The 12085-nt window shown below is 46.5% G+C and overlaps 1 protein-coding gene across 15 annotated transcripts in view; it reads left to right on the top strand.

The window, feature by feature from the left end:
• Positions 1–12085, top strand: part of mbnl2 (muscleblind-like splicing regulator 2) — an 86426-nt gene that overhangs the window by 20089 nt on the left and 54252 nt on the right. For all 15 annotated transcript variants that reach the window (XR_010036889.1, XM_063212375.1, XM_063212373.1 and 12 more), the window contains exon 2: positions 249–1652. Coding sequence is in view for 14 of the 15 variants with exons in the window: in XM_063212375.1 (XP_063068445.1) it covers positions 1479–1652 (174 nt within the window). In the remaining variant the exon portion in view is untranslated. The remainder of the gene's footprint in view (positions 1–248; positions 1653–12085) is intronic.

Below are 12085 nucleotides of genomic sequence, written 5' to 3'. Positions count from 1 at the left end.
GTGTTGTAGCCCCTTAATGCACGCCGTACCTCCAGTGGCACGCTGTAATAGTCATTGAAATGCAACTACCATAGCACTACAATACTATGACACAACACAGGCCTTTTAGTAATGCACCACGACTTGGTCATTACCATACTGGTAACAACAAACTTATAAAGCCGCATGTTAAGGGATTATTGTAAATTGTTTCTTAATCATCTTGCTGATAACAACTGTTGTTCTCTTCTCATTTTTTTCTTTCACAGATCCTTAACAGAAAGTGCCTTGTCTGACAACATCCCTACTTGAAGCTTGCTGGCTGTCCACGCACGTCACAGTGCTTTTTTTTTGGTGATCTTCTGAGCTCTTTCACGGAAAACTATCTCACCCTTCTAAACCTCCTGCCGTAGTGTCTACTACATCTGTGTGCCCGCCTCAGTCATCGCAATAAAAACACACACACACACAAGCTGCTGTGCACGAGACGAGACGAGACTAAACCCTGGTGGAAAAAACATCTCGAGATTCCCGCCAGAGGATTTGGCAGCCACAGCACTGAGAGAGAGTGAGGAGAGTGAAACCCGGTCATCATCATCATCATCGGCACACAGCTACCATCACCACCACCACCGCAAGTCCGCCGCCGCCCCCCCGGAGCCCCCTCCATCCCCCGTCCCCCATCCCCCACACACTGAACACGTATTACTCCCCTCCCCTGAAGGAGAACCAGCGCTCTGAAAATAGCGTCAGCCAACTCCCTTGTGGCCGCCCCTCCCATAACCCCTCATCCACTCCTCTTCCTCCTCTCCTCCTCCTCCTCCTCCTCCTCCTCCTCTTTCCTCTCTTCCGTCTCCTTGCCCCCCCCCACCGCACAGAAAAGGACATTTGAGGAAGGTGTGGGGTTGAGTTGACAACCGGTCTCTGTCTCTCTCTCGGTCTCTGTCTCTCTCTCTCTCTCTCTCTCTCTCTCTCTCTGTCTCTGTCTCTCTCTCTCTCTCTCTCTCTCTCTCTGTCTCTGTCTCTGTCTCTCGTTCTCCCGCCACACTACGAGCATGTCCTCTCTGTCCTGCCACCGGCCTTCTGCTGAGTGACGGATGACTGTTATGCTGGCGATTGTCAGTTCTGCTTAAAGCAGCCATCTCCCATGTTGCAGCCACAGGGATCGTGAAGCCGCTGACACCCCTGTCTGTTGTCTGTTGTTTTATTGTTTTTCAGAGGGTTCTGCTTGGTTTGAAAACTCACATGCATTCGTTTTTATCCAACCTATTTTTGGCATCAACCGGAACACATTTGGGTCAACTCTATGTAATGTGACGGGTGTTTTTTTTTTCTTTTTGGATAACCGTCTCAGTTTTTGACCCCCTCTCCACACACTTGAATACTACGGACGTACACAGATACGTCTCCCAACGTCTTTTCTTCCCCCTGTAAGCACCTTGTTTTCAAGCGACTGGTACTAGCCCTTGCTTCACCACACCAACCCCCAGCTCCTGGCTATGGCTTTGAACATCGCCTCCATACGAGACACAAAATGGCTGACCCTGGAGGTGTGCCGCCAGTTCCAGAGGGGCACCTGCTCGCGTAGCGACGAGGAATGCAAATTCGCCCACCCGCCCAAAAGCTGCCAGGTGGAGAACGGCAGAGTGATCGCCTGCTTTGACTCCCTAAAGGTACGTGCAAGAGGGTGCATCAAATACACACCCACTCCCTTTGAGTTTTGCTAAATCATTCTCTCTCTTCTTCTGCTGTGTTGTTCATTTGTGTTAACTAACACACCGTCCTGGCTACATTTTTAGCAAATTGAATTCATGTTAGAGGGAAGACAAGATGGCTACCTGCTGCTGACCTAACCCAGTCCATGGGGCTAATGCCAGTCTTTTTGTACTGTACACTACCCTGTACGACTTCATCCATTGTGGCATTCAGCTGCTGCTCATGGGATAAGGGTTCGCAGCTCCCTGCTTTGTCAAGTAGGGATGCACGATGTCAAAAATTTCGGCCGATACCGATATCCGATTATGATATTGCGGTTTTGGCCGATGACCGATATTAACCGATACCGATGTTTTTCTTTCTTTTTTTTAAAAAAAGAGATGACAATGATGCAAACAAACAGAATTTTTGAATGTCGTCTTATTTCCAAAAACACTTTTTAACTCCCTGTGATGATTAGATAAAAAATAGAGACAAAATAGAAGACAAACAGTGAAAGTCATCGTCAAGTCCATTCTTTTAGAACCGTAACATACAAAAAAAAACATCGGCATTAACATCGGCCCAGTTTTACCCATCAGACCGATGTCCGATGTGTTGAATATTGGCCGATATCGACCGATACCGATACATCTGGCCGATACATCGTGCATCCCTATTGTCAAGGTTGTCAACTGCAAATCGCTTGTCACTCACCTCCCTGTGTACGCTAAGCAATGCAAGACACAAGCTTGAGCCAAAATTCGGCCCGATCCCCAAAAATAGCCATACGACTGAAAAATCCACACAGTGGAAAAAACCACACAGTGACTAGCCTAGCAGACAGCTACGCCCATCCTAGCCCCTTAATGTGCGCCGTTCTACCAGTGTAACGCTGTAATATTCACTGAAAAACAGTTAGTAGCATACTGCTACGCCACTAGACAGTACACAGGGCCTTCAGTTATGCATTTTGACTGGGGTTGTGTCTTACAGGGTTAACACTCAGCTGGTCACATAATCGAAACAGTTTTGTTGCAATTTGATGTTATGGTTTCTGCTTCCTCTCCATGATGTATCGAAGTACAGGTCTTTGTCAGAGGAGCTGTTGCAAATGGCACCGGCCCTTGCCAAGGACTGGCAGTATTTGAATACCTTAGAGCAGTCTCAAAAGACACATTTGTTATGTTAACGGAAGTTTGCAAAGTGTTTTGACTGAAGAGCATGCACTGAACTTTTTTTATTTCATTTCTTTAATCAACTGTTAGAAGCATGTGGTCTGTGTGTACTGTGTACCATGTGGGCTGAGGCTATATTTGGAAGTTGACAGCGGGCGTCCGGCATTCCCATGTAAACATCTCCAGGATCTATTTTGTTTTGGAGAGACGTACGTTAGACTTCGCTACTGCTACTGCTGCTGCTGCTGCTGCTGCTGCTGCTGCTGCTGAGGTTTTCTGCCAGCAGAGCAGGGCTTGACACTGGCACCTGCCAACCGGCCAAATGCTGGTAAAACTTGGCTGTGGCTGGTAACAATTTCAGTGCCACTAGCCAATGTGGCAGGTACCTTATTCAATGGTATGACATATTAGAATAGCATTTATTCTGCGTTGTACGCCTTGTGTATCAATTATTTCTATCTAAGTTAAAAAAAAGCTCAGTTACTCAGTTTCTACTTGTTTGATTTATTTCCATGTAGAAAGCTATGTGCACTCATCTTCTGAGGTTAGATGAACAGCGTAATGATAAAGAAAAAAAAATAATAATATCAAATTTGTGGCTAGTAGAATAGCTGGATGGCTTGTGACTCAGGAAAACCACTAGCCACATGGCAGGCAAGCAAAAAAGTTAGTGTCAAGCCCTGCAGCAGAGTGTTCTCAAATTAGAGTGTATGTGTCAGCTCCATGCCCTCGTGGCGCGCTTTTGTTTCCAACTTCCAAGTTGTCAAGCGGATTTTGACCTGTCCGATCAAAGATCAGAGCCCCCCTACTCCCGCATCCAGCCCCAATCGACAGCCCCCTCCACACACACACACACACACACACACACACACACACACACACACACACACACACACACACACACACACACACACACACACACACACACACACACACACACCTCCCGTGACGATCCACCACCCCCTACAACAGTGTTTACCACTACAGTTACCCGAGCACACCTCATGGGGTACATGGAACAATGCAATAATAACAAATGGAGTGTATAGTCACATCGGGATAGAGGAACAGATATAGGGCACGAATGACGGGGTTACTCATCTTAAATCAAAATTTCTTAGGGGGTACGCAGGACCAAAAAAAAAGTTGGGAAGCACTGCCTTAACCCACCACACCCTTCCCCCACCCACCCTGCTGCCACTCTATCTCTCTCTCCCTCTCCCTCTCTCTCTCTCCCTTTCTCCATCTCTCCCCCCCTCCCCCGTCCCTCTCTCTCCCTCCCTCCCTCTCTCTCTCTCTCTCTCTCTCTCTCCCTCTCCCTCTCTCCCTTTCTCTCTCTCTCCCCCCCTCCCCCCCTTCTCTCTCTCTCCCTCCCTCCCTCTCTCTCTCTCTCTCTCTCTCTCTCTCTCTCCCTCCCTCTCTCTCTCTCTCCCTCCCTCCCTCTCTCTCTCTCTCTCCCTCCCTCTCCCTCTCTCTCTCTCTCTCTCTCTCTCTCTCTCCCTCCCTCTCCCTCTCTCTCTCTCTCTCTCTCTCTCTCTCCCCGCTGGCAGGTTTATGTGTTTAACTCCTCTACTGTTACCGTGCGGCACGTCCATCATTTATACGGGTCACAAACATCTGGTGGGTTCACACACCGAGACGTCACGAGAGGTTGCTGCTATTCCTAGAGCAAGCGGGTCGGGCGACACACGCACTACATTATTATAATGTCACACCCTCCAACTAACTCTCCTCTCCAAGCAGCAGGCCGTAATAGGAGCTTTTTAAGTGTGTAAAGAAGTGTGCTAATAATGCAATTAGGCCAAGATAATTAGTTTGAATGTGATAGGCCTAATTTTCATCCTGTTGATGGAGAAAAGTTGTTTGTAATGTGCAGTCTGTGAATGCCACAGATTTTGGAATAGTGTGTGTGTGTGTGTCTGTGTGTGTCTTTCTGTCTGTCTGTCTGTCTGTCTGTCTGTCTGTCTGTCTGTCTGTCTGTCTTTCTTTGTGTCTGTCTGTCTGTCTGTCTGTCTGTCTGTCTGTCTGTCTGTCTGTCTGTCCGTCTGTCTGTCTGTCTTTCTTTGTGTCTGTCTGTGTGTGTATGTGTGTGTTAAGTCCGCTCCAGTTCATCTTTGGCAATTTTCAAAGTACGTATCTATTCACAGCTTATGGCTTCAGTTTGCATCTGCCCCCTCCAGGTGCAATAGACCCATTTCTAACAAAGATTTGAGGTCAGTGATGACATTGAAGGCCCCCCATCCCATCCCAATCTCAAAGGCTTACAATATTCTGTGTTCAGAGAATATAGAAGGAATGTTTTTTATCAGTGGGAGCAAAGAAATCCTATTTTGAAGCTGACTTTTTCTTTTTCCTCTTCAAAGAGAATATAAACGTGGTCTACATCACAGAAGTTCACTGCAATGCTATGTGGAAGAATAAACTGTGCTGTTTTGCATTACAAGTATTTACTGTGTGTCACAGGAAGCCTGCTAACAAAGTTTAGGAGGATAACTGACAAATGGCCAACACAAAACTCGGGCAGGTACCAGCTATCTATGCTTGCCTTTTACATTTTTGAGGGGCTTTTCAAGCCTTTATAGTTTTTATGAGATTGCATCGCGAAAATAGCGACAGGAAGCGAGTTGGGAGAGAGAGATGGGGAAGGGTCGGCAAAGGACCCGAGCCGGAATTGAACCCGGGTCAGCCGTGTAGTAGACAAGGGGCGTACCGTTAGCGCCATGGTAGGGCCAGCTTTTAGTGAAAGTGAAGTGAAAGTGAAAGCCCATTGGAAAACTCCAACTCCCATTGTCATTGTGACACAGCACTCCACAGCACACAAGTGAACACTGCACACAACGAAATTGCATTTATGCCTCACCCGTGCAAGGGGGCAGCCCTCAGTGGCGCCCCATGGGGAGCAGTGCGGTGGGACGGTACCATGCTCAGGGTACCTCAGTCATGGAGGAGGATGGGGGAGAGCACTGGTTGATTACTCCCCCCACCAACCTGGCGGGTCGGGGTCGAACCGGCAACCTCTGGGATGCAAGTCTGACGCCCTAACCGCTCACCCATGACTGCCCTTTTTACATTTTTGCTTAAACAGTTAGCCTACTACTACTTCTCTTTTCAAGAGCAGAGTTCCCCTGCTGCAGCATCCCAACCAACTGCTGTGTTCATATGTATTGCAAATTAGTCAAGGTCACCTCATGTGTGGAGGAGTTAGAGCTAAACTTTATGCTGGGTGATTGTTGTACCAATAGGCTTATAGAGAGATATAGTGTGTGTGTGTGTGTGTGTGTGTGTGTGTGTGTGTGTGTGTGTGTGTGTGTGTGTGTGTGTGTGTGTGTGTGTGTGTGTGTGTGTGTGTGTGCGCGTGTGTGCGTGTGTGTGTGTATATGCGCACGCACGTCAGAACAGCCTGCTGACTAACACACAAGGCACACATAACATCCTCATGTATTCCATGTCATGCCCCTGGCCTCAGTCCCCTCCCAGTTGAACAGCTCCCTGGCGAACGCACCGCATGACTCTCCGTCAGACTGTGCCGCATTTAAGATCAACAATTTCAATCTTGTCCCACACACACACACAAACACGCACACCAACACACACACACACACACACACTCACAGGCTTCCATCGTCAACGTCAACCTAGAAAGCCTGTACTTACTGTGAGCACTCAAAATGGTGTGTGTGTGTGTGTGTGTGTGTGTGTGTGTGTGTGTGTGTGTGTGTGTGTGTGTGTGTGTGTGTGTGTGTGTGTGTGTGTGTGTGTGTGTGTGTGTGTGTGTGTGTTTGTGTGTGTTTGGCAGAGTGGTCCAGCGTTCTGTCTGTGTGACTCGTGGCCTCAGGGAGTATCAGCTGTTTCCTTGGCAGACGCTCACAAGTGTTTCTCCTCTCCTCTCCTCTCCTCTCGTCCCCGAACCCAGTGTTCGTGAACATCACAGAGGTGGCATCATTTCAACAGCTGAATTAATGTCGTTGGCTTGGCAGGACCAGTGCAAAGATTTTGATGGAAACTTAATTACAGCTGCCTGGGTCCATCAGAACCGCTGATGGCTGAACGGGTCTAGCAGGTGTGACCAATTGCCATCAATTCTTGTGACATGAACCATAAGGCCCCTGTTGGGAATCTATTAGCATTTCCAGGCCGACAGAGTCCTGTGCTGGTGTTAGCTCTCACACCTTTGTTATCATTATAGAGGTAAATCATCTAATTGAAGAGCCTAGAGTTTTCATAGTAGATAAAGTAGTAAGTAGAGTTTCAAAACCCACATCTCAAAAACCCGGCTTTAAAAATATCCCATAAAATGCACCTCTTACAATGGATTTTTTATTTTTATCCACATATTGCGTTTGCATCTAAACAGGAGAAAAAGAAATATCCGCATTTAAAAATATCCTGCTACGTGGAAACAGCACCTAAACAAGGCCAATGTCCTCTTTGGCTCCTAAATCGTCAGTGTCAGTGGGTCAACACTCCTGACCGCAGCGAACCGGGAGGCATGAACTGCTGATGACATATCACGAGGACGGGAACCACCAGAAACCAGCCTCAGTAAAATCTCCCCTAGGCCCTCCGAAACGAAGTGATCACAAGTTCCGTTCCACCCAGCTTGTGATCACGATTCCCTTTCGTCAGTAGATGGAAGGACAAGACAAGACAGGGAGGGAGATAGAGAGATATAAATAAAAATGTCTTTATTTAACACTGTTTATCCTTCATACATTATCACAATGCAGCCACTGCACAAAATCAAAGCCAACCCCCCTATATATGCATACTCAGAGAGAGGGAGAGAGAGAGAGAGAGAGAGAGAGAGAGAGAGAGAGAGAGAGAGAGAGAGAGAGAGAGAGAGTGCAATATGGTTTTCCTAGAAATATCATAATTTAGGGTGATGGTGCACTGTACAGATAGAGAGAGAGAGAGAGGCGGAGAGAGAGAGAGAGAGAGAGAGAGAGGCAGAGAGAGAGAGACACGGAGGGAGGGAGACACGGAGGGAGGGAGAGCAACACAGAGGCATGAGGGGTCAGCGCCATGCAGCGGGGCGCGACCACGCGACCCGACAAGGGAAACAAGCGGCCACATTGACCAGCCGTGGCCGGCTAGCGCTGCTAACAAAAGGCCTGCTTGTGCTCTCATGCAGACCGGCGTGCTGCGCATTACAGCCAAATGAATCTTGTCTTCTTCAGCGGCCCCATTTGTTACACAGGCAGGCAGACAGGGCACGCTCTCAGGCTAGCTCGCTTGCTTGCTCGCTTGCTTTTCTCAGCGTTTTGTGTCTCTGGCCCACAGGACGAGTGCTGTGGAGAAAGCTGCTGCGTTGTCCCTCTCTCTCCAGGGGTGCGTTTCTCGAAAGTGTAGTTTGCTAACTAGGTTAGCTACTTTGTTGGTTGCAATGCAATTTCCCACTGGCAACTACCCAAGTTGCTAGCTGATAACAACTACGCTTTCGAGAAATGCACCCCAGTCCAGGTGTTTGTTGTCTGCTGCTGTGTGTGAGGAATGGTGGTATTAAGCACAGCGCATTTAAAGACGACCACAAATTTGCACGAGAGGATGAGCTTGCACCAGTTTGATCTACTAGCACTCCTCAAAAAATGAAAGCTGGCCCGACCGTGGCTCTAACGGTTGGGCACTCGTCTACTACGCGGCTGACCCTGGTTCAATTCCGGCCCGGGCCCTTTGCCGACTGTGAAAAGGTGACCTCGCCACTTTTCACTGATTTTAAATCACTCTTTATTTTGGTGAAATTTATTTGTGAAGTTGTGTATTTACGGTGCACCGCGAGGAGCGGGCAGAGCTGGACAGTTGGACACGCACACACACACACATGCACAGACACCGCTCGGAATCGCATTCTCTTTTCCAAGTGATCACGACACTGCTACACGGGAGCGCGCAGCGTTGTGGTAGCTTTTCCATCGCTTGATGTCAAGCACTGAAAATACACTTTGCATTCTGAAGACATGTCCGAGCCATCTGTGAAAGTGTTATAGCAATATGCAATTTGAATAGTGTGTGTCACTCTGTGGCTGGCTATGGGCTATTTAAGTTGGATAGATACAGTTTGACTGAGTCTGAGTCGTGATGGCAAGCTGTAAAGATTAGGGCTTGACAAGTTTTCAGATCAGATATGATGCATGCATAGCATACCTGTATCAGAATGTCATACCATGCATGCATAGCCTTATCATGCTGCGCATGCCAATGGAATGCAGTAATGGTAGTTAACCTTTGCGCAGATGTTATAACCCTAGTCACCAAAATTGTAACGGCTATGTCTTAATCTGTTACTTCAGGCTCTCGCCTCTCTGTAATGTCATAGCAATGTTGTTATGATGTAGTTAAGTATTTTCAGCAAGTAGCGAATAGGCCTGCCGGCGACCCCATCTGTAGTAAGAGGCTACAAACACTCTACCACCATAGTAGGGCTGCACGATTATGGAAAAAAATCATAATCACGATTATTTTGGTCAAAATCATAATCACGATTATTAATCACGATTATTGATTTTTGCAGATTTTTTTGAAAATTATAACAATATGAAATATTACCAAGACTGAATTACATACAGGATGAGCAAAATAAAATGAATTGTAATAATTATGTAAAGGCAATAGCATGAAACTTAAGTGGACAGATTTCTGGCCAGAAACACCAGCCTGTCAGTATGTTCTGGCTTCAAGGACGCTCTCAAAAGTAGGTCACTATTGCCACGATTAAATCACGATTAAAATCATGAGTTCGATTTCACTATTTTATCACGATTTTGATTATTTTTCGATTAATTGCAACCCTACACCATAGTACCACTACTACTACTACTACTACAGCATTCAACAGAGCCATTTACAGCTCTGGTAGCTGGCAGAGCGAAACAGAGCTATTGCAAATCTGGTAACAACACGCGTATAACTGGGGCCTTGTCTCAAAAGTTTAAAACATTGCTGGGGTGAGTTTCTCAAAAGAGAAGTTGCTAGCCTGTTAGCAACTTCGTTAGTTGCCAATGGGAAAATGCATTGAAAACAACAAAGTAGCTAATGCAGTAAGCAACTTTGGTTTTGAGAAATTCACCCCTGCTTAGTAGATTCTAAGAAACATGCTTCTATTTGTGTTGTCCTGACTCCTGACTGCAGTTGCATCCTGCAGGGCCAAATTGAGGTCTGGGGGAAGGGCAACAAAATATACAAATGCCAAAGTCATGTGATGAAGTCACAGCTCCTGCTAGTGAATAGTCTGTTGTCAAACATTTTTCCCCTCTTTCTTTGTTCTCCTCCTTCTCCTTCGCTCTCTCTCTCTCTCTCTCTCTCTCTCTCTCTCTCTCTCTCTCTCTCTCTCTCTCTCTCTCTCTCTCTCTCCTTCGCTCTCTCTCTCTCTCTCTCTCTCTCTCTCTCTCTCCCTCCCCTTCTCTCTCTCCTCCCTCTCCTCCCTCTCCTCTCTCTCGCTCTGTCTCTCTCTTTCTCTCACTGCCCCCCTCTCTCTCTTTCTCTCTCTCCACCCCCTTCAATCCCTTCCTCTGTCCTTTTCTCCTCCAACAATCTCAATTGCTGTCCGTTACATGTCCTACATGTCCTCCTCCATGACTTGCAGTGGTGACTGCAGAGAGAGTGCAGTGTCATTGGCCTATCAGCAGTCAACATCTGCCCTGTAGGCACGCCAACAAGGAAACAGCTGAAGAGTAGATGTATGATGTTCATGACGTCTAACTGTTATAGTTAAACTATTTCTTATACTTAAGAAACGTAAACGTTTTATGTTTTACCTGACATGTTTCCACGGTGACGGTATAAATTCAGTCTTCATCAGAGGGTCACAGGATGTGTATACCGGCAAGGTATACCATCGAAACATGAAACTATTAAGTATAGGTGAAGAGTGCCGAGTAAAATGTTAGGAAGGATCAGGGAGGATCATCTTCGCTCCCCCGTTTGCCATTTATGTGATGACACAAATTTTATATAGGGTCAAAGACGTCCAAAAAGGAACTGTCATTCAGTGTAACGGATACCTTCTGCTGACTGTAACTGTAAAAAAAACATGATTTTAAAATTGTTTCAAGTGAATGGATGACAGCCGAGGCTTTCATGAATTCACAGTAAAAAAATAAAATAAAAAGAGTCATGTTTCTTACAGTTACAGTCAGCAGAATGTATCCGTTACACTGAATGACAATTCCTTTTTGGACGTCTTTGACCCTATAGCCTTCCTTGTTATACATACATGTAACATACATTTTGGTTGGTTATGCTCAGTTATTATAGTCATTAAAAAGTTATGAGAGAAATGGGAGCCTGGTGTCAGAGACTTTGCTGTATTTTCAGTTTTCATGTGACTTTGGTAGTCCTGCACCCATTTTTTTGTGTGATGGATGTGCGCGTTTTTTGTTTGTTGATCTTGGGTGCGTTTGGACATTCTGATTTGGGTTATTGTGTTGGGTTATTGTGTTGAGTTATTTGTGTTGGGTTATTGCATTGGGTTTATTGTGTTCCTCTGTGCTATTTCAGTAATAAATGCCAAACTTCAGGAGGTGTTCCTTGGCACCGCATGTATCAGCACAGCACAGTTACTCAGATGTCTTACGTGAAACATTATCAAAGCTTGGAACAACAGGTTTCTGTTAACACAAAGAGCTTGTAGATGTGTGTGTGTTTGTCTGTGGGGGTGGGGTGTGTGTGTATGTGTTTGTGTGTGTGTGTGTGTGTGTGTGTGTGTGTGTGTGTGTGGGGGGGTGTGTGTGTGTGTGTGTGTGTGTGTGTGTGTGTGTGTGTGTGTGTGTGTGTGTGTGTGTGTGTGTGTGTGTGTGTGTGTGGTTCAAAGTGGTCTGGGTCCAGGGAACGCTGCGTGCACAGCATGCTCAGGTAGACAGGAAGCCTGGACCGACAATTACCAAGATCGAGATGGAAATTCAGAGAAGAAGAAAAAAGCTTGCTGTGACTAAACCTGTAAGTTGGCGTGATGTCACGACTCCCGATGTACCGTACTTCAACGTGAGTTTAACATATTTTCTGTCCACCAGATTTAAGTCAACATGACGAGTGCATAGTAAGGGCGCATTTAAAGACAATCTATTCTCCGCACTCCTGTCCGTCACCGACAAGACATGAAGAAAGTTGGCAGGAGCGGGAAAATCTCTTCTAAGTTTATGAAATAAAGAGCCAGGTGACTACTCTAGTGAGATCCCGACTCTGGTCCTACCCGGGACAGGCCATCTGTCCATAAAGCACTCACATTAGGGGTGTCTGTC

The sequence above is a fragment of the Engraulis encrasicolus genome, chromosome 12 (genome assembly GCF_034702125.1).
Source record: "Engraulis encrasicolus isolate BLACKSEA-1 chromosome 12, IST_EnEncr_1.0, whole genome shotgun sequence".
Lineage (NCBI taxonomy): Eukaryota > Metazoa > Chordata > Actinopteri > Clupeiformes > Engraulidae > Engraulis > Engraulis encrasicolus.
This window is presented reverse-complemented; position numbering and strand designations above follow the sequence as displayed.